Source organism: Pectinophora gossypiella, chromosome 28, assembly GCF_024362695.1.
Source record: "Pectinophora gossypiella chromosome 28, ilPecGoss1.1, whole genome shotgun sequence".
Classification (NCBI taxonomy): Eukaryota; Metazoa; Arthropoda; class Insecta; order Lepidoptera; family Gelechiidae; genus Pectinophora; species Pectinophora gossypiella.
The window spans coordinates 2350285-2373729 of record NC_065431.1 but is presented as its reverse complement, the minus strand read 5'-3'; the positions used below and the strand labels follow the sequence as shown (position 1 = coordinate 2373729).

Below are 23445 nucleotides of genomic sequence, written 5' to 3'. Positions count from 1 at the left end.
AGAATAAAACACACTTTTAATGCAAAATAATTTATTTTACACTGGCTAATAAAATATTAAATGCAACACAACACGATGGAAAAAAAATAATTATAAATATTAACAGGTAATTTTGATTCTTCACATTGCTATACCAGGTGGTATAGCATTTGGTATTGGTATAGCAGTATTTTAGTATTATTCACAACACATTTTTGAGCATCAGTAAAAGTTATCTTATCTCATTAATTACGTTGGACACCATAACGGCGTCGCCAACATGCTTGTAACGGCCTCCGTGGTCCAGTGGTTGAGCGTTGGGCTCACGATCCGGAGGTCCCGGGTTCGAATCCCGGTGGAGACAAATCACTTTGTGAGCCCTAGTTTGGTTAGGACTTTACAGGCTGATCCTGAGTGTCCGAAAGTAAGACGTTCCGTGCTTCGGAGTCAGGGGCCTTTGGCGGCTCGATAGTAACCCTGACACCAGGGTTGATGAGGTTGGTAATCCAGCTCACAACCCACACGATAGAAGAAGACCATGATTGTGACAACCAGGTGGTCAGAAAGGCCACATGCAAGCAATTAATTGCAAAAGTAATATTGCAATTTCATATTTGTCATGTAAAAGTAACTGCACAATAGAATAGAATAGAATAGAATAGACAATGGCCCCGATTTCTGCAGACACCGCCTAATTTTATTTTAGGTTATATCCGTCATTTTCGTATCCGTCGAAAAGGAAAGGGACGGATGATTCACAGCTCTTAATTTTAGGAAGAATGAGTAAATTAATGTGTCGGGTTATTGACTGACGTAAAATTTTTAGACGGTTGGTTTAGATTTGTGCTTAAAATTGACGTGTGTTCCATAAATTTTATGCTTGTCGATTACCCGTCCCTTTCCTTTTCGGCGGATAAGAAAAGGACAGATATAACTTAAAATAAAATTAGATGGTATTTACAGGAATTAGCACCAATGTCAACAAATATTAAATAGCAATTTTGCTTGTTAGATGAATTGCTTCAATATGGCCTTTTTAACCCTCTGATTGCGTAACCAATTTGTTGCCTAATAATTAGTATGTTAAAAACAAAATTATACTAAAACGGATATTTTAAATAAATTGTTATTAGCTCGATGACGCATGGGTATTTAGTTCATCTTGCAATGGATGTACCACTGATTACTGTGTGTGTGTGTGTGTATGTGTGGGTGCTATTAGGTACCTACACTGTATTATAAAAACAAAAATGTATATCTTCTTCTTTGCGAGTCGATGGCGATCGAAACTAAATTTTTGCTGACCAATAATTGGCCACGCTTAAAGGTCTTTGATACTGCAGGTGTTAGGGCACTTTAGGACAGCACAAAAGGTGAGCCATAGTTAGTATATAATATAAAACTATTTTACACAAAAAGTACAAAATAAATAACAAACTGGTATTAAATTATGATTTAAAAGTGAAGAATAAAATTAATACGTTTTTTTGACAAGGAAACTAAAATCAGATATTAATGGAGAAATCCATGACGGAACTGATAAGATTTTGTACAAAATTGGTATTGAACACCCACCAGAATAAATAACCGTAGAACACACACTGAACCAACTTATCCAGTATCACCATTCTGAAAAAAAAAAATACAATATGTAAGAGAACTTGGTTTGGACACTTCCGTGCGCTCAAATAATGTACACAGTTCAAGACTCCGTGAGAATTGTCGTTAATCTCACGGAGAATCATCATCTCCGTAGCATTATCCTTTTCTTTTTAAGGTTTTTTTTATCCTTTTTAAGGGGCAATGTATACGTTTTTACAATAAGATTCCCATTGACATTCAGAATTTGCCTATCAACTGCTTTAAGACAGTAGATAAACAAAAACTTTACAAAAAAGGTTATTATAAAGTTAGTGATTATTTAGAAGATATGAATGAATGGGATTAACTGTCTGAGAACTGATATTAGGCAGCTAAATTACTCAATTGTATATCAATATTTTATGTTTATTTTTATTTTTTTAAAGAACGTCTAGGGCCCTGTGCCGAGGTTTTTCTTGCAGCTTCTTTTCCCCGGCTATACAGGTTGTGAGAAGCTGCAGTAGTTTTAGGCGGATGAGACGTTCGTTATGTAAAAATTGACGATTCAAAGTGTAACTATGTTACCTACTGAATAAAGATATTTTTGAATTTGAATTTGAATCACAGGGTCCGCTTACCTAACCTGAAGATTTGACAGGTCCGGTTTTTTACGGAAGCGACTGCCTGTCTGACCTCCCAACCCGCGAAGGGAAAGCCAGCCCAATACAGGTTAGGACACATACCTCCGAAAATGCATTTCTCGGGGATGTGTGTTTCCTCATGTTTTCCTCCACCGCTGAGCACGTGATAATCATTTATGATCCAAACATGAATTCGAAAACAATTCGACAATCATTGGTTGGAGCTTTGTGCTCATAATATGAAAGTCAAATGTTTATTGTACCGAACTTAATTCATAACACATAAATACTAACAGTAATACTATAAAAACTATTGGTATTGTACTATAACTTGTATTGTTTAGGTTTACGCGGTTATTATCATAATTAAAACACATAATAACGGATTCTTACCGCGTTTAAATCAGGGATATTGAACATGAACATGATCTCGGGATGACTGATGAGATTGGAGTGGAGTAAGTAATTCCATAATTTTCTACGGGCAGACATATCTCTCTACCCTCTTTCTTTCCCGCTTGTTTATGTATTTGATATCGGAATGTTCGGAGCCATCTGAACTCGCACCAAACTCACTACGACAAACCGCACTCACTGTGCCCTTACGTTTTGTCACCACATTAGGCCGTTAACCAACACAAAAATAATAAAGAATAAAAATATCCCTGATTTAAACGCGGTAAGAACCCGTTATTATATGTTTTAAACTATTAGTAATTAGCCAATCGCGTAATTTAAAAGTCATTATTTTAATAAATCCGCTTTTAAATTGTTTCGTAGGCTCTGCACGGAACCGCGTCGAGCGCGGCGCGATTATATCGAGGCCTTCGACCAATTGCCGTTTGACGTCCATCTACGTAGATAGCATTCGTATCGTTTATTGGCCGAAGCGCTCAATATAATTCGCGGCGCGGTTATTATGCAGATCCGATAGGTATCCCATTGAATACTTTCTCAGGAAACGGAAAGGAGATAGAAGGAGTTCGTCGCGACAAATCACATCCGAGCATCAATAACATTAAATTATTTTTTTTAAAAACCCCCGACCAAAAAATGTACTTACTCAATTGTTATAACAAAAGGTTAAAAATGCTAAACCCTATAAAAAGCAAAAAATAACTTATCCCACATATGCTTGCAAGCAAACTGAGCGTGTAACATTCCTATCACACCTAACAAACGACCTGATGACCTTGAAGACCTGAACCGATTTCCACCAAACATAGCTAAGAACACTCTCGACTGATATACATTTCAAACAAAAAAGCCGCATTAAAATCGGATCGTCCGTTTGGGAGCTACGACGCCACAGACAGACACATACACATTTACACAGACACGTCAAACTTATAACACCCAGTCTTTTTTGCGTCGGGGGTTAAAAAGAAACGGAACTTACCTTGCAAAATGCGCCTTAGCTTTCGGTAAATCTTCATCTTTCTCATGCAGCAAATACCTTCTGCCTCCAATACAGCTGTTTCTGAAGTATTCGTATTTATCCACGTTCTCTACCTGAAAGAAAAAAAGAAACATTTATTACTTCCGAACACCACAGACACAGACAGACAGGTACAATACATTCAACACAGGACAGATACCGCACGGAAATCAATACACAGAAAAAAAGAAAAAAAAAACAAAACAAAAAAAAGAAGAAAAACAAATGAAAATCATAAAAATAATAATAATAAAACTATGTATTCTAAATGCAACGCACTGACGGCCCGATCATCTGCGGTGGAGTCCGGAATAAAAGGACCTCGCTCAGCATAAGTCGTGGCGTGAGCCACGACGCTGGTATTCTGCGGGCCCAGCAGGCTGAGGCCACGGACATCGCGGTATATAGGTACAGTCATGAGCAATATAATGTACCCACTTTAGGACTCTGTCGCGCTAACATATTTGACATTTAGTGAGACTTACAGTTCAATTTGTCAAAAAAAGTTAATGTGACATGGTACCAAAAAGTATACATTTCATGCTCGTGACCGTACATAGATAATAGTTAAACTTACATACATATATAAAATTATTTAGTATTACGGAAATTACAAAATTACCTCATAGTAGAAGTCACTTTTGTCTTCCTCTTTTATACTAGAACGGAGTTGGATGAAGTTTTTATTTACGAAGGTCCATTGCTGGGTTACGTAGTAGGCCAAGGCCATTGTCGCTATGTAGATGCGCCGTTGGACTTTTACCAACCTGAAAATATAAAATTATCTTCTATCGTGTGGGTTGTGAGGTGGATTACCAACCTCAACCCTGGTGACAGGGTTACTATTGATCCACCAAAGACTCCTCACATGACTCATTACATTACACCAGTAAGTAGTAACCGGGACCAACATCTTAACGTGCCTTCCGAAGCACGGATCATCTTACTTTGGACAATCAGGTGATCAGCCAAACTAGGAATCACAAAGTGATTTTTGTGATATGTCACCACCGGGATTCGAACCCGGGGCCTCCGGATCGTGAGCCCATCGCTCAACCACTGGACCACGGAGGCCGTTGAAATGATAATAAACCGATTGTATTCCCTCCGGCCAAGTAGTTAAGCATTAACTTTTTTTTGACGTGGCTTATTGTAGATTTGCCGCAGATGGCATTAACTACTTGGCCGGACAAATGGGGAGCGCTGAGGGCTATCACCCGGTACAAAATTTAAGACAACAGGCCTGAGGGTGCCTCGTCGGGCGCGAACCTCGGCTCAGGGCGTCGTCTGAGAGGAAAATATTTGAAAAAATTAATCGACCCCAGTGGGTCGATAGCAATAAGCGCTGATTGAGGGAAATCGTCGACCACAGTATCGGGGTCCTGAAGTGTTTGGTGTCGCGAGCTGATTGGCTGCCTCTATGGCTAGAGTAATCGGGTCGTCGGGATCGTATATTACGTCCTTCGGACGCCGATACTTTTCAGTACCGTGTTACATGAGATAGTTGGTGATACAATAGTAACCTTGACTCCAGGGTTGACGAGGTCTGTTTATCTCACAACCAGGGTAAACCTACATGAGATAAAATTGGTATAATGCACAGAATAGAAGTAAGAAGATGGAAAGGTCGCGCATTTTGTATGAGAACCGCTGTCGCCGGTCCAACCCCACTCTCTTTTACTACTACTCCTGCAAACAGATAACTATGATAGCTCTACTGCTTCTCAATTTACACAGCCACTTTATCGGCAATGTATATTTTATGTAATAGGCTGCAATTTTACCATTACTTTTCTTAAGTAAAGAAAGAAAGAAAGAAAGAAAATATTTATTTCCATATTGGACGCCACATTTACAAACTTACATTACAGAAATAATAAAAAAAATAGAAAAAAAAACAAAGACAAAAAGACAAATAATACAGACACAATGGAGGCGCCCAAAAATAAAAAAGGATCTCCCTCAGCATAATGCCGTGACACGTGCTTAGCACGGGCCGCGGCGCTGGTATTATGGGAGACCTATCGAACGTGAGCCACGGACACACCAAACTCAATTACGTACCTACTTATATACAATAAAGAAAACATACTATGATACTTACATAGATTATAATGCATTACTTATACTTGATATTATAGATATATATTCCTATCAAAAATATATATATGCAAAATGATAGATAAAACTTACTTATAATAACAAAACTACTAAAGTTACTAAATACAAAAGTGTTTTTTAATAAATAACCGATCATACTAAGGTTTTAAGCTTTCGTGTGAAGAGGAGGCTTCCTTGCAAGATACTCGATATTTGAATTATTGCCCTACAGGTTATAATGCCATATAATAACCAGACATAATAGCCAGAATTGCAATAGCCAAACAAGCATTTAACAGGAAAAAATACATTTTGAAAACCAAAAACATTTAAAAATAAGGAAACTGTTTATTAAATCATATATTTGGAGCATTGCACTCTATGGAAGTGAAACGTGGACTATGACACAGAGAGACAGAGAGAGGTTGGAAGCGTTTGAGATGTGGTGTTGGCGAAGGATGGAGGGTATAAGCTGGACTGAAATGGTGTCAAATGAAAAAGTGCTGGAAAGAGTTGAAGAAAAGAGAACCATATTGAAGACTATAGAGAACCGGAGAGGAAATATGATTGGCCACCTGATACGACACGATTCATTTATAACAAACATTATAGAAGGAAAAATTGAAGGGAAGAGAGGAAGGGGTAGACCTAGGATAACATTTATGAAACAAATAAAAGAGAAGGTGCAGGTCGTGTCGTATCGGGAGGTGAAGGTTTTGGCGGGAAGAAGAGAGGAATGGCGGTTACTCCACCGACAAGAGCGCGGCTCTTAAATAGAGAGTGAGTGAGGTTATAATGCACAAGACGACCTTTTAATACACAATCGCGGAGCTCCGTGCGTCGTAAAGTTTGCGGACAAGTGGAGTGCAAATTGAAGCTTATACTTGTATGACGCGCGTTTCGCGCTTACTTGACCCTTCCAACATCTTTCTTCATTACTTACATCGGTTTCTTGCCAAGGAGCCGGAGAATTGTGTCAATGATGATTGCAGGCAATAAATGGACGAAGAGAACCTGAAATTGGGTCATGTTTAAATTCTAATTACTAAATAAAGACACATCTAAAACTAACAAAACACATTTCCTATTTTCTATTTCGGTCCTGCGCTGTCCGCATCCAGCGGCTTCCCGCGACCTTCACCAGATCGTCGGTCCACCTTGTAGCGGGCCTACCCACTGAGCGTCGTCCGACACGTGGTCGCCATTCTAGAACCTTTCCGCCCCATCGGCCATCGGACCGATCGTCGTGGAGATCCTTGGGAGAGGCCTATGCCCAGCAGTGGGCGTCGTACGGCTGATGATGATGATGATGATGGTGATTTTCTATTTAACTTATTTGTGAATCTTAAAACACCTCCACCAACCCGCATTGGAGCAGCGTGTATGCTCCATACCCCCTCCGGTTGATTGAGGGGAAGCCTGTGCCCAGCAGTGGGACATATATAGGCTGTTGTATGTATGTTATGAATGTTATGTGAATCTTCATAAAGAAAAACGTAATAATAAGTGCGACATTTCATCACGTTGTTCTATGACGTCACAGTGTGCCTTTTCATACAAATTCCATAGTAATTTCGTGTTTTGACGTTTAGTAAAAAGTATCTGATTTGACTGGTTGGAAACTTGCCTATTAAACACACAACCTTCGATACAATATATTGTACCGTCGCTTTACGTAAGCGCCTTTTTGAAAAGCTAATTTCACTGTTCTTCTTTTATCATGTGGGTTGTAAGGTGGATTACTAACCTCATCAACCCTGGTGTCAGGGTTATTAATAAGCCGCCAAAGACCCCTGACATGGCTCAAGTAACGACTACGTACTTACATCAGTATTTATTAACCGGGACCAATAGCTTAACGTGCCTTCAGAAGCACGTGTCGTCTTACTTTCGGACAATCAGGTGATCAGCCTGTAATGTCCTAACCAAACTAGGGATGTCAAAGTGATTTTTGTGATATGTTCCCACCGGGATTTGAACCCGGGACCTCCGGATCGCGAGCCCAGCGCACGGTAAATGTTGACCTTACCTTAATATAATGCAAGAACTTGCATTTGGTGATATTTCCCCCTACGTTCCACAGCATATCATTGAGTGGGTACATTTCAGAGATCTTCCGTCCCGTCTCCACCAGCTCCCCCATCGTAATATTGTTCAGATTACTCGTGCAGCAATTGTAAATTGTTATGTCATCTGATTTTTGTAGTCTGTGGAGTTAAGGAATGGTTTATTAAAAAGCTCCTGTTACTATGTTAAGAGCAATTTTTACTTTCATTGTAATCCAGGGACCAAGGCAAAACCGGCGAAAATGGAAGAAGCGAAAGTGGTGAGTCAGGATTGTTGTAAGTGGAATTCTGTCTCTGCCTACCCCAACGGGGAAAAGGCGTGATCTTATCAATATATGTGTTGTTAGAGTACGGCTCCTGTGACTATGTTTATAGCAATTTTTATTTGATACGTTTTGCTCTTTAGAAATCATCAGGCGCTAGTTAACACTGTACTCTTATATTTATATTTGTCAAGGCGTTTTACGCACTTTATGTTATATTACAGATTTGTCAATTACAATCTTTCTTAAAAATATCCTCATCAAATAGTTATTAGAATACTATTTACATAAAATTCCAACATAACTGTTATGAAACGAAAATTAACTTATAAATTAAGAATCGTGTAAGTAACTATTGTTTACAGAACTTGTCCCACGTACTACCATGCGCTTAGATGCAAATTTTATTGATTCCATTTTGTATTGCATTGTACCACACAGTAAAACGAAGATACAGAAACGAATGAGACATAAATATCACAACAACGGCAGCCTTATTGTTAAGTAGGAATTTCTGCCAAGCAACGATAGGAGGTATTTTTTTTACATACATACGTAAACTCACGCCTATTCCCCAACTGGGTAAGCACATACTATGGAATTCCATTTGCTTCGATCCTGACACATTTCTCTTGCTTCCTCCTCATTCATCAATCGTTTCATACACGCACGCCTGTTCAGATTCTTTTTGGGCAGGTTTTTTTATTCCCGAGAAACGCGTTTCGGAAGTATGTAACCTATCCTGTATTGGGCTGGTTTACCCTTCAGGTTGGTCTAACAGAAAACTCTACTTAGTTCATCTTGCGATGGATATACCACTGACTACCCCAATTGGGATGTAGTCGCGACTTTATGTTATTTTAAAATGTGTTATGATACCCTTCGAGTTGGAAGGTCAGACAGACAGCCGCTTCTGTATATCTGTGGATTACGAGGTGGATTACCAACCGCATCAACCCTGGTGTCAGGGTTATTATTGAGCCGCCAAAGGCCCCTGACATGTAACGACTACTTACTTACATCAGTAAATAGTAACCGGGACCAACGGCTGAACGTGCCTTCCGAGCCACAGATCGTCTTACTTTCGGACAATCAGGTGATCACCTGTAAAGTCCTAATCAAACTAGCGGTCACAAAGTGATTATGTCTCAACCAGGATTCGATCTCGGGACCTCCGGATCGTGAGCCCAACGCTCAATCAATGGACCACGGAGGCCGTTTTCATGATGAAGATAGGAGATATTGAATGAAGATACTTACTTCTTAAAGCAGCGGTAAACGCGCTCGGTCTGCGATTGTTGAAGTTAAGCAACTTTCGCAAAGGCCGGTCATAGGATGGGTGACCACAAAAAAAAGTTTTCATCTCGAGCTCCTCCGTGCTTCGGAAGGCACGTTAAGCCGTTGATCCCGGTGGCATTAGCAGACGTTAATAACCATCAATCCGCACTGGGCCCGCGTGGTGGTTTAAGGCCCGATCTCCCTATCCGTCCATAGGGAAGGCCCGTGCCCCAGCAGTGGGGACGTTAAGGGGCTGGTGATGATGATGATGACTTACTTCTTAGTGCCTCGTATCCATCCTGCAGCGATGAAGTTCTTGATGGACACGTCGACGGGAACATAGTCCGCGATCAAGTCGGGATCAGAATATATGCTGCGCATTATACCTGCGCACAATGATGATGAGCATAAATACAGGGTGTTAGTGGCATTGCATCGTAACGAATACTGAGGGGGATGATTCAGTCAGACCATGATTCTCAGTTGGAACTGAAAATACTTAATTAAAAAAAAAGAAAACAAAAACAATCATGAATTTTCTAACAGGAAATTCCACTTGATATTAACTCAGAAAAATGAGCTGAGTCATCCCCCTTAGTTTTCGTTACGATGTCACTTACACCCCGTACAAGTACGTACAGGCCGCCTATTGTACTCATTTTATTTCTCTTTTGTTTTGTATTTTGTTTTTTCCTGTTTGTGCAATAAAGTATTTGTTATGTTATGTTATGTACAGGGGGGTTTAAATGACCACATCGCAACAATTTTTCTAAGAAAGCAATATTGCAATTTGATATTTGCGCATACAAAAGTAAGTGCGCAATGCAAACAAATGTCAAATAGTAATATTGCTTTCTTAGATGAATTGCTTCGATGTTGCCATTTTAACCCCCCAGGTAGCCATACAAGCACGTATGGGTGTTAGTGACACCGTAACGAAAACTTTCTGGGATAATCAGTCCATGATTCTGAGTTGATATCAAGTAGATTTTCCTGAGAGAAAATTCATGAATTTATTTCTTTATTAATTATTTTCAGTTCCATATTTTTGCTACGGAAAATTCCACTTGATTGATATCTAGGAATAAAAAAATAATAAAAAAACACTATTTTATGAATTTTCCGACAGGAAAATCCACGTGATATCAACTCAGAATCATGGTCTGAATCATCCCTGAAAGTTATCGTTATCATCATCGTCATCAATTTAAGAGCCACGCTCTTGTCGGTGCAGCATTTCCATGCTACTTTTTTAGGGAAAAATAGGGCAGTGGTTTCCCTCTTGCCTTCCGCCCAGTTGTATTGTCGTCTCCCTCTTCTTCTCCATCTCTGTCTCACCTTTCCCGCAAGCGACGAGTATCCCAACTGGTCCATTGAAGTTCTCAATCCACCCAGGCATGGGCTCCTCCACGCTGGCAACGACGATCGAAGGTCTGATGATGACTGCGGGCAGCTGGCCTCTCTGCTCATATATCACATGCTCAGCCAGCTGCTTCGTGAAGGTGTATGTGTTTGGAATCTCGCCAAGATACCTAGAAAAATAAAGACATAACATAAAATAGGGTAGGCCATACTGGGGTGTTAAAAACCCACATAGAAGTAATTCATCTCATTACCTCCCTAGCATTATCCAGTTTTTCACAGGGTCCGCTTACCTAACCTGAAGATTTGGCTCCGGTTTTTTACAGAAGCGGCTGCCTGTCTGACCTTCCAAACCTTCGAAACACATATTTATTTAACATACCACGTATCATCATCACTAATTTAAGAGCCATGCTCTTGGCGGTGCAGCATTCTCCATTCTTGTCTATCAAAGACCAGTTCCTTCACCTCCTTATAAGATACGACGTTCGCCTTCTCTTTAATCTGTTCCATGTAAGCTCTTCTTGGTCTTCCCCTTCCTCTCTTTCCTTGTAGCTTCCCTTCTATGATGTTTTTGAAAAATTCGTCGTGTCTTATTAAGTGTCCAATCATCTTGTCTCTTTTGCATCTTCTACCAGTATATTTATTAGTAAATGATTACAATGAAAAATAAAACCATGAAAACTTTTTAACAAAAGTGGTCTGATTTCTTGTAAAAAAAATAACATCTTCGGGCGCTTACAAACCAATTTTCTTTTTTGCGAGTCGATGGCGATCGAAACTAAATTTTTGCTGACCAATAATTGGCCACGCTTACGGCATTGTCAGTGGCTTCGTAAAGTTCTTTAATAGTGCAGGTGTTAGGGCACTTAGGACAGCACAAAAGGTGAGCCATAGTTTGTGGTGATACTCCACACTCGCAATCAACGCAACCATCAACCAGGTATCCCCACCTGCAGAGATTATCCTTGCAGCGGCCAACCAATGACTATCGTGACTTTTTGTCGAGTGAGAAACAGAACAACGCTAATGAGATGATGATAATATGCGGTCTACTTACTTAGGCGTCAACACCTTGACGGTATGCTCATCCAACTTCTCGCAAATCTTCAAGGTGTCCCTCCAATCGGCGTGGGCAGGGTACATCACCTCGTCTATGGTTTTGTGGTTTGTGTTGGAATAGGACGTCGATATGTGAACAAGTGCCTGGAATTATACTTGTTGTATATAGGGTCCATAATGATTCATAGTGTTAGGGTTCGTAATGTTTATTTAATTATTTAATTATTTAATTATTATTAGATTATATAACTTAATAACAGACGGAATAAAGTCGTGAATCTGTGTCACGGGTTTATTATTTTTAATTTGGAACTGGCATATTATTACATTTTTTGTTTTTTTTTTTTATTTCTTCTTTTTCGAACGGGAACGTTTTCCCGCCTTTTTAAAAGGCGGTGACGTGGAATTTTGTTCGGTTGCGGGAATCTATTATGAAGAGTTGAAGTGTTAACGTTGTTTATGAAAATATAACATTATTCAAGAGAATTGCTGAATTGTTTGATTACGACGAGCACTTCCCCACCTGAGAGCAGTAGTATTATCACATTAGTACGAAAGCGGACCGTGGCACATTTTTCACAGTCCTGTATGGCAAGAAGTTTCGAGGTCTACCACGACGCCTGTACCCGTCTGAGGCACCCAATGCGTAAAGATCCGTGCCCACCGCTCAGGGTGCATGCGACAAGCATGTCCGGCCCAATCCCATTTGAGTCAAAATTATCATCACTTGATATTAACTCAGAATGATGAGCTGGATCATCGCCCTGAGTATTCGGTACGGTGCCACTAACACCCTGTATAAGTCGATGTGATACTTACAGCTAGCTCTCTCACTTCTCTGGCAAGATCCACTATCTCCTTAGTACCTCTGAGATTCAATCTAGCAGCAAAAGGCAGTGGATCGTCAAACCTGAACATAAACATAACATATTAATATTAGATTAATTTAATTTAATTGTTTAATTTAATTATATTTATGTAAGTTTTTGTCTTTATTAAATTCATCACATAAAATAATTTTAAAATACAAATAAAAAAAAAAATAAATAAATAAATAATATAATTTTAAATATTAGATTTAAAAAAAAGAAAAAATAAAGAAAATAAAGAAGATTGAAAAAAAATATTGATTGAAGATTGATTTAAATGAAGAAGATTTAAAGTACCTTTGATTTGATTTTGATTTGATTTAATTTAGCAGGTACTTGTCTATTTCTTATTTTTTGTAATTTAACCATGTCTTAGTAAGACTATGATCCTGCAGTCAAATTGCTTATGCAATTTTGCAGGACATTGCATTTATACCAGTGTTATTTAAGGCCTTAATAATAATAAATAAATAAATAAATAATAAACTTCAAACAGTGAAAACCACGGCCTCCGTGGTCCAGTGACAGATATAGGCTCACGATCCGGAGGTCCCAGGTTCGAATCCCGGTGGGGATATATCAGATAAATCACTTTGTGAGCCCTGGTTTGGTTAGGATAGGTCATTGCAAGCTGATCTCCCAATTGTCTCCGTATTTCGGAAGGCACGTTAAGCCGTTGGTACCGGTTACTACCTACTGATGTATGTATACTATAATATATATATATATATATATATATATATATATATAAACTGCCTATATACGTCCCACTGCTGGGCACAGGCCTCCCCTCAATCAACCGGAGGGGGTATGGAGCATACTCCACCACGCTGCTCCACTGCGGGTTGGTGGAGGTGTTTTTTTACGGCTTATAACCGGAACCAACGGCTTAACGTGCCCTCCGAAGCACGGAATCATCTTACTTTTTCGGACAATCGGGTGAGTCAAGCCTGAAAAGTCCTTACCAAACAAAGGACAGTCTTACAAAGTGATTTCGACAATGTCCCCATCGGGAATCGAACCCGGACCTCCAGATCGTGAGCCTAACGCTCTACCCACTAGACCACAGAGGCTGTTGATGTAAGTACGTAGTCGTAACATGGGTCATGTCTGGGGCCCTTGGTGGCTCGTGAAACCAGGGTTGATGAGGTTTGTATTCCACCTCATAATCCACACGGTAGAAGAAGATTAAAATACGTAAGGGCCTTTTGAAATCGCATTTTGATTTGTGATTTTCTGTGACAGAACTTCGCAATAGACGAGCTAGTTATGATAAATGTGGTGTCCAATATGGAAATAAATGTATTTTTTTTTTAGATTGTAATTACGTTTATTGCATAATTAAAAACAAAACTCCTCCAATGCGTCACATCGAGGCAAGGTGCCCAACAGGCTGGCAGCATTACCCCTCTGAATCGCCAGACTAATTCTCTGACAGAAATAACTACCAGCCCTAGCATCCCTCGAAGCCCCGATGAGACGCGATGAAAGATCCTTAACAAATAGTTTTGCTTCTGAACCCTAAGGATCCATCGTGTCAACCGCAAATAGGACAAAAAGGAAAGATCCCGCCAGACCCGAGTCTTGCTCCGAATACTTTTCGCTTTTATGTACCAAGAAAAAGACTTTACCTGACACTAGCTGCGACGTGGAATATGATATTCGTACGGTTCACTAGCAGAGCCCTGTCGTCTTCGGACAAACCTGAAAAATAAAACATCTTACAATAAATACGGGTGCTAAGTATATCTACAGACATACCGGATGTTAGAGACACCGTAACGAATACTGAGGCGGATGATTCAGACCATGATTCTGAGTTGATATCAATCGGAATTTTCTCCTTGATATTAACTCTGAATAATGAGCTGAATCATCCCCCTCAGTATTCGTTACGGTGTCACTTGCACCCCGTACAAGTACGTATAGGTAGCCATACTAGTACGTATGGGTGTTAGTGACACCGTAACGAAAACTTTGAGGGATGATTGAGACCATAATTCTGAGTTAATATCAAATGGAAATTACCTTGCGGAAAATTAATGAATTATTTAATGTATAACCACCACCAAACCGCATTGGAGCAGCGTGGTGGAGTATGCTCCATACCCTCTCCGGGTAATTGAGGGGAGGCCTGTGCCCAGCAGTGGGACGTATATAGGCTGTTTATGTTATTTATTTAATGTATATTATAATATTTTTTTATTATTTTCAGTTCTATACTTTTGTGATGGAATCCATTTGTTATTAACTCAGAATCATGGGTCTGAAGCATAACAGCAGCAGGAATTTTAAACGTCATCCCAAATTTATACATATATTGGCCAATAACGCGACAGAATTAAGTTGACAGCACACGTCAAACAGGTTGCATACCATTAGCCCGGGTTATCATACATTTTAAAATGAAGAGTTGTCTACTTGTCAATCATCCGTCCCTTTCCTTTTCGGCGGATAAGAAAATGACGGATATAACTTAAAATAAAATTAGGAGGTGTCTGCAGGAATCGAGGTCATTGTCTATGAACTCACCTAAACCATTTTCCATTATATCCCCAGCTATGACGAACACTTTGGACTCGAAGACTCCAGGCTTTTCGGTTCTTAATCGGTCATAACACTGCAAGTAAATATTAACATTAAACGTGTACGATAACAGCCTCCTTGGTCTAGTGGTTAGAGAGTTAGGCTCACGATCTGGAGGTCCGGGTTTGATTCCCGATGGGGATATTGTCGAAATCACTTTGTGAGACTGTCCTTTGTTTGGTAAGGACTTTTCAGGCTTGAATCACCTGATTGTCCGAAAAAGTAAGATGATTCCGTGCTTCGGAGGGCACGTTAAGCCGTTGGTCCCGGCTGTTAGCCGTAAAAACACCTCCACCAACTGTGTGTGTGTGTGTGTGTGTTTGTGCGTTTGCATGTGCGTGTGTGTAGTGTTAATAAATATATAGGTTTATAAATAGCTTAAGTTTATATAATAAGTGTTGTTAAATATGTATTTTTATAATGCTGTTGGTTTTCTCAATAAACATAAAATAAAAAAATAAATAATCCGAAATAATTTAACACCCGTATCAGTAACCGTATCCGGTATAATAATCATTCTTAAATCCGTATCCGAAATTTCATATCCATAACATCCCTGCAAAACACACACAATACACATTCCCAAAAATGTTTTCTTTGCCGTCAATGAAACGACATTATACCTACTTGGACATGTAGAACCATTGACCTTATTAATTCATTAAAAAAAAAACATTGAATAAAACAATGCATTTCGTATTTGCAATAGACCATGACCACTCAATAATATACTTGAACCATTTATTTCAATTTAAATGAGGTTATTATAATTCAAAAATAAGAATTTATAATTTAAAAATGTATATTTTTATCGAGATCCGCATTGAAAGAAAATTTACAAGGAATTCTTATTCATAATGCGTGTATAAGGAAAAGCAACAATTTTGTTTTTTTGTTTTTTTTTTACTTATTTATTAGGCACATCAACAGTACAAACACACAACAATTAATATAACTTTCTTAAGGCTAGTACTAGTGTTTGCACCGATTACAGACGTGCACATTTGCACAACTTATGTAATTAACATGAATGTAGAACTTGTTTTTTTTTAAAAAAAAGAGAACGGAATAACCAAAGGTATGAAAAGTTACAGCCAGGCAACACTACAATTAGAAAAAAACTAATTTGCCGTCAATTGATTTGATTTGAATTGATTGATTGAAAGCTCCGCTAAAGCGGTTATTATATTATCTAATCCATCCTACCTCGAGGTCAGAGTCTGCAATAGGGATCTTGTAGTCTAAGGCGATTCTCACACTGCCCCGCATGATGCAGCGTAGCGCGTTTTTATTTCTTTTGTTCGGCGTGCGTGTATGAAGCGATCGATGAATGTGGAGGAAGCAAGAGAAGTGTGTCAGGATCGAAGCAAATGGAATTCTATAGTCTCTGCTTACCCCGGTGGGAAATAGGCGTGAGTGTATGTATGTATGTACGTGACTTGTTGTAGATTTGCCGCAGATGGCATTAACTACTTGGCCGGACAAATTATGGGGAGCGCTGAAGGCTCTCACCCGGTACAACGTTTAAGACAACAGGCCTGAGGGTGCCCAGTTGGGCGCGAACATCGGCTCAGGGCGTCGTCTGAGAGAAAGAATATTGAAAGGATGATTATTATTAATCGACCCTAGTGGGTCAATAGCGATAAGCGCTGAATAAGGGAAATCGTCGACCATGCCGGCGGGGTCGGTATCGGGGTTCTCGAGATGAAAACTTTTTTTTTGTGGTCACCCATCCTATGACCGACATCCTTGGTGTTTATTACATCAAGGATACTCAAAACTTCGGTAAATCAACTTACCGGAGAAGAATACAGCTGAGCCAGTCTATCCTCCGACTTGACTCCTTTCTTGGTCCTCATGAGAAGATAGATCCTGTCCAGCTCGGTGCAGGAATACAGCAGCTTTTCAATCAGCACTTTGCCCATAAATCCTGTAACAATCAAGTCATCATCATCATCAGTTTAAGGGCCACGATCTTGTCGGTGTAGCATTCTCCGATCTTGTCTATCAAGGGATGTATCATGGTCTGAATCATTCCTCAAAGTTTTCATTATAACGTCACTAACACCCTGTATTTATGTTATAAAATGCACTTATGATGTGGTTACGAGCATAAATTATGGTATGACACATCAGACTATGGGAAAACACAACTGCGCATTCATTATCGTGCATTATTCAAGGACGAGTTACTCTATAAAGAAATTACTAGGTCACAACATTAATAAGCGGTTAGGCACTTAACCTGAGGAAATAAAATTACAGCCTATATAACAAAAGGTATAAATTGCCGGTAAAGTGCCTATGGAATTTGATACCTATCGTAGTTAACCATTTGCAGGAGTAGTATAGTAAAAGACAATGAGATAGAACCTTTTTTTGACGTGACTTATTGTAGATTTGCCGCAAATGGCATTAAATACTTGGTCGGGCAAATGGGAATCGCTAAGGGCTCTCACACGTTAAATTATTTTTATAACACCCGTAAACTAAACGCATTGTCCAACAAAGAAGTAATCACATATAATGCATGCTTATAAATACTAGGTACACTAATACTATGTTATTTACGCAATACTCGTTACAAAACAATAGCTTTTTAAAGCCCTAATTACTTAATTATAAGTTTCTATAACAATTTGCAGTTTAAACCGCTATTTCCTACGTAGAGACAGATAATCAATGTAAATTATTAAGATGATATAAACGCCTTCAAGGTATAAAAACAAATTGATTTAAGTATAACACTCGCGTTTGCGAACAGCCTCCGTGGTCTAGTGGTTAGAGCGTTAGGCTCACGATCTGGAGGTCCGGGTTCGATTCCCGATGGGGACATTGTCGAAATCACTTTGTGAGACTGTCCTTTGTTTGGTAAGGACTTTTCAGGCTTGAATCACCTAATTGTCTGAAAAAGTAAGATGATTCCGTGCTTCGGAGGGCACGTTAAGCCGTTGGTCCCGGCTATTAGCCGTAAAAACATCTCCACCAACCCGCAGTGGAGCAGCGTGGTGGAGTATGCTCCATGCCCCCTCTGGTTGATTGAGGGGAGGGCTGTGCCCAGCAGTGGGACGTATATAGGCAGTTTATGTATGTTATGTACTCGCGTTTGACGGAGTTTGACAACAATGTCATCTGATGATAAGTGACTATGTGGTCTAGGGTCTCGTAAGGGTCGTCATTTATACCCAAAAGAAAGATAAACGATCTGTTATCCATGACGTTAGAAGGTTAAACGAAGGAAAATCTTTACAGCGCCATCTGTATGACATGTGCTTTAGTCTAAGGACTGAAGGAGGACACGAATTGTCTGCACTGCAAATCTTACAAAATGAGTAACTAACTAAAAACAAAAGCCATTTTGTTCGTTGCCCGATACCGACCCCGCCGGCGTGGTCGACGACTTCCCTCAATCAGCGCTTATCGCTATCGACCCACTCGTCATCATCACCAGCCCATTAACGTCCCCACTGCTGGGGCACGGGCCTTCCCTATGGATGGATAGGGAGATCGGGCCTTAAACCATCGCGCGGGCCCAGTGCGGATTGATGGTTATTAACGACTGCTAATGCAGCCGGGACCAACAGCTTAACGTGCCTTCCGAAGCACGGAGGAGCTCGAGATGAAAACATTTTTTTTTTGTGGTCACCCATCCTATGACCGGCCTTTGCGAAAGTTGCTTAAGTTCAACAATCGCAGACCGAGCGCGTATACCGCTGCGCCACCGAGCTCCTCAATTAAGGTCGGTCGATTAATTCTTTCAAATATTTTTTCCTCTCAGACGACGCCCTGAGCCGAGGTTCGCGCCCAAGCACCCTCAGGCCTGTTGTCTTAAACGTTGTACCGGGTGAGAGCCTTCAGCGCTCCCCATTTGTCCGGCCAAATTAATGCCACCTGCGGCAAATCTACAATAAATCACGTCAAAAAAAATGTCTGGTGTAAAAATTACAACGAACTGGCAGTTCTACGCAGTTAGGTATTACGTTTAGATTACGGTGCATTATAGTTGTTGCATTATGCAATGCAATGCAACTGCACACAAGGTTGGTGCAGTGTAGACTAAGGTCAATTAATGGGACCGGAAGTGCACCAGGAGAGCAATATTGATAGATAGATAGATAGATAAAATACTTTATTGAGCACAAATTCAAAAATAAATTCAAAAATTCAAAAATATCTTTATTCAGTAGGTAACATAGTTACACTTTGAATCGTCAATTTTTACATAACGAACGTCTCATCCTCCTAAAACTACTGCAGCTTCACACAACCTGTATAGCCGGGGAAAAGAAGCTGCAAGAAAAACCTCGGCACAGGGCCCTAGACGTTCTTTAAAAAAATAAAAAATAAACATTTAGCTGCCTAATATCAGTTCTCAGACAGTTAATCCCATGCATTCACAATGGACACAAAATACAACATAAATATAAAAAATATAATAAAATAATTATTTTTTTTATTTTTTATTATTATTGTTTTTTTATTATTATTATTTGTATGTCGTTTCCATATCTCGGGCCTACGGAGTCCCGGACTTTTGGAATGCGTGCGTGGGGCCGAAGCCAACACGTAGAGGCCCCTTAAGACAGTTTAATCAAATGTGATGTGACACCAACCGGCGATTATCTCTGTATGCACTATGGGAGTGCTTATTATTATTAATTTTTTTTTCACTATTTTTTTTTATAATCTGTTTTCTTTGTATGTTTCCTGTGTCTGTTTTATTGTGTTCAAATAAATAAATAAATAAATAATAATAAATAAAATACAGAAATAAGGACAACATTATACAGAAAAGCGCAACAGGCGGCCTTATTGCTCATGCAGCAATTTCTTCCAGGCAACCTTTGGGTGGGTACAGGAAAATTTTGTACAAATATATTAATAGTGGGTTAGTATTTTACATTATTTTCTTGCCTTAATATCGTTAACGCATCTAAAGTAACTATGTTGGAAGGAAAAAGTGTGTCAGGATCGAAGCAAACGAAATCTTCTGCTTACCCCGGTGCGAAATAAGCGCGAGTCTATGTACGTATGTAAGTAGGTATTATAAAAACAGTTCAGTGAACGGGTTTTGAACTGTCAACTGTAATATAGATAATTAATTTAGATCCGCAATGAAAACAATAGATTAAGAATCGATTAACATTAGTTAGTTCGTCGTTTTCCATCGTAGGAACCGTTCTTGAAATAAACACTGCTTGGTGTAAAATACTGGCTCTGCCTATCCCGATAGGAATTACAAGCGTACGTCTAAGTATAATGTTCAGCATTCTAGAAGGCTTTTCATCTGATTGTCTGATCTGAAAAGTAAGTTGATTTCGTGCTTCGGATGGCACGTTAAGCCGTGGGTCCCGGTTATTAGCCGTAAAAATACCTCCACCAACCCGCAGTGGAGCAGCGTGGTGGAGTATGCTCCATACCCCCTCCGGTTGATTGAGGGGAGGCCTGTGCCCAGCAGTGGGACGTATATAGGCTATTTATGTTTATGTTATGTATTCTAGCATTATTCCGTTTATCACAAGGTCCGCTTACCTAACCTGAAGATTTGACAGGTCCGGTTTTTATACAGAAGCGACTGCCTGTCTGATCCAACCCGCGAAGGGAAAACCAGCTCAATGCATTTATCGGGAATGTGGGTTTCCTCACGTTGTTTAAGAGAATAACGCTTAGAAACTGATTATGAGGACGAGTGCCGTGTTTATCAAATCTTACAAGTCTACACGTTCACAAGCTACAAGTTACAAGTACGTGTAAATTACGTTTATCAAAAAAAGTAGAGGGATTGTAAAATAAATATTGACACTTGTAACGTGTAATTTACATGTGTAGTTTTGATGAACACTTTTTTGTAATAATGAAAATTTTTACAAGAACATTTCTTGTAATACAAGGCTTGTAAGTTTTGATACGGGGCACAGAGTGCTCTGGCCATAGAGGCGGCCAATCAGCTCGCGACAACAAACACTTCAGGACCCCGATACCGACCCCGCCGGCATGGGCGACGATTTCCCTCATTCAGCGCTTATCGCTATCGACCTACTCATCATCACTAATTTAAGAGCCACGCTCTGTAGCATTCTCCATTCTTGTCTATAAACGACCAATCCCTTCACTTCTTTATTAGACACGACGTTCGCCTTCTCTTTAATCTGTTCCATGTAAGCTCTTCTTGGTCTTCCCCTTCCTCTCTTTCCCTGTAGCTTCCCTTCTATGATGTTTTTAATCGACGTAGGGTCGATTCTTTCAAGTATAATTCTCTCAGACGTCCCGAGCCGAGGTTTGCGCAACTGAGCACCCTCAGATCTATTGTCTTAAATTTTGTGCTGGGTCAAAGCCCTGACCTGTACTGGAACCTGACAGAGGGCAGCAGTAACTGTCAGTACTATTCACAGGTGGAGGACAGGAGTCCTAGTACGGTTTTGAAATAGACTACTCTGGGCGCTATCACACTCGCGTCAGACAGAGTACTGCGGGGCAAAAGGCAAGAAGGAAACCACTGCCCTATTTTTCCATAAAAAGTAGCACGGAGAATGCTACACCGACAAGAGCGTGGCTTTTAAATTAGTGATGTGATGAGAGCTCTCAGCGCTCCTTCTGTTCGAAATAGTTAATGCAATTTGCGGCAAATCTACAATAAGTCACGCCAAAAAAACCGGAGTCCTATGATGAAAATCCGCTTACCTGATCCTCCTGTTATGAATATTGTCTTGCCTTTGTAGAATTCAGGAATAGTTGGAACTTTGGACATGTCCCGGTCTTCTAGGAAACCCATTTTACGGCCTGAAATAAAAAAAATAAAAAACTGTAGAATTTAAAAACTGTAGAACAAGGATGGAGGGTATACGCTGGACTGAAATGGTGTCAAATGAAGAAGTGAAGACTATAGAGAACCGGAGAGGAAATATGATTGGCTACCTGATACAACACGATTCATATATAAAAAAACATCATAGAAGGAAAAATTTAAGGAAAGAGGAAGGGGTAGACCTAGGAGAACATTTATGAAACAAATAAAAGAGAAGGTGCAGGTCGTGTCGTATCAGGAGGTGAAGGATTTGGCGGGAAGAAGAGAGGAATGGTGATTACTCCACCGACAAGAGCGCAGCTCTTAAATAAAGAGAGAGAGAATGAAAACAACAAACAAAATCATCAACAAACAAACTATATACGTCCCACTGGGCACAGGCCTCCCCATAACAGAATCGAACCTTGGACTTTTCGCTTGACCGTCGAGGTTTAGCCACACGAATGTAAATAATGTTACTTATTTGTAAATGTACCTACACTGGACGTGGTAGCTCAATTGGTAGAACGCTTGACTCTCAAATAGAGGTCGCAGGTTCAAACCCCAGCATAGGCGTAAACCAATTAGCTTTCGAATTCATGTTTGGATTCGGTGAAGGAAAACATCGTGAGGAAACGTACATTCCCGAGAAATACATTTTCGGAGGTATGTGACCTAACCTGTATTGGGCTGGTTTTCCCTTCGCGGGTTGGAAGGTCCGTAAAAAACGGACCTGTCAAATCTTCAGGTTAGGTAAGCGGATCCTGTGAAAAACGGGATACGAGCAAACTTGAGATCCCTTTTCACACCTGGATTAAAACTACCGTGTCAATTGCTATATCATTAATAAAAATCGCACACGAATGTAATTTTTTTCAAAAGGGCTCTTACATGACTTTCACTATTAGAGCGACTTTATATATTTAAAAAAAAAACACGCTGAATTCCTAGCAGGTGACACAGTAACAAATGAACTATTAGACCTTAAATGCACTTTTTTACTCACGTTTTTAAAAAAAATAACAAGATTTTTAACCAACTGTAACTTATTATAAAGCAACTCAAGTATCACCTATTTACGAATCACAGTTCTTGAAAACTCCTGTCACAGTTTTTCGGCCAATGGCGAGGTGTTCCAAATTTGTAAATCTGAACTGTGGTGCGTCCTCGGCGGACGCGCAGGTTCAAATGTCTTGCGTTTGTAATTCTATCGTTCGATGAGTCGGGTTATCAGTTAAGGCGATGTCCTAAGCTCAATTAATTTAATAAATATTTATTTTTTTAATTTCTTCACATAAAAGAACTTTGGGATTAAAAAGGCCACATCAAAGCAATTCATCGTGGCCTTTTTAACCCCCCTGGTAGCAAATAAAAATGTAATTGTAAAGAAAAAAAAAATAAAAACATAAGTTTTCATAATAACTAATGAATTAGAT

The 23445-nt window shown here is 39.7% G+C and overlaps 2 protein-coding genes across 3 annotated transcripts in view; one reads left to right on the top strand and one right to left on the bottom strand.

Annotated features, from left to right (window-relative positions):
• Positions 1 to 23445, top strand: part of LOC126379146 (scavenger receptor class B member 1-like) — a 149889-nt gene that overhangs the window by 107066 nt on the left and 19378 nt on the right. The gene's annotated exons all lie outside the window — the stretch shown is intronic.
• Positions 1368 to 23188, bottom strand: LOC126379194 (putative fatty acyl-CoA reductase CG5065). 2 transcript variants are annotated; one of them, XM_050027875.1, is made up of 14 exons: positions 23082 to 23188; positions 21907 to 22005; positions 17025 to 17155; positions 15172 to 15259; positions 14271 to 14343; positions 12590 to 12680; positions 11769 to 11914; positions 10685 to 10878; positions 9624 to 9732; positions 7769 to 7946; positions 6683 to 6753; positions 4262 to 4406; positions 3601 to 3713; positions 1368 to 1608 (listed from the first exon to the last, which is right to left on the bottom strand). In XM_050027875.1, the coding sequence occupies exons 2-14, from the start codon at positions 21995 to 21997 to the stop codon at positions 1485 to 1487; spliced, it is 1554 nt and encodes a 517-aa protein (XP_049883832.1). In that variant the 5' UTR covers positions 21998 to 22005; positions 23082 to 23188; the 3' UTR covers positions 1368 to 1484. The 2 variants fall into 2 exon arrangements, with proteins under 2 accessions (XP_049883832.1, XP_049883831.1); XM_050027874.1 differs by having other exon boundaries at positions 23016 to 23182.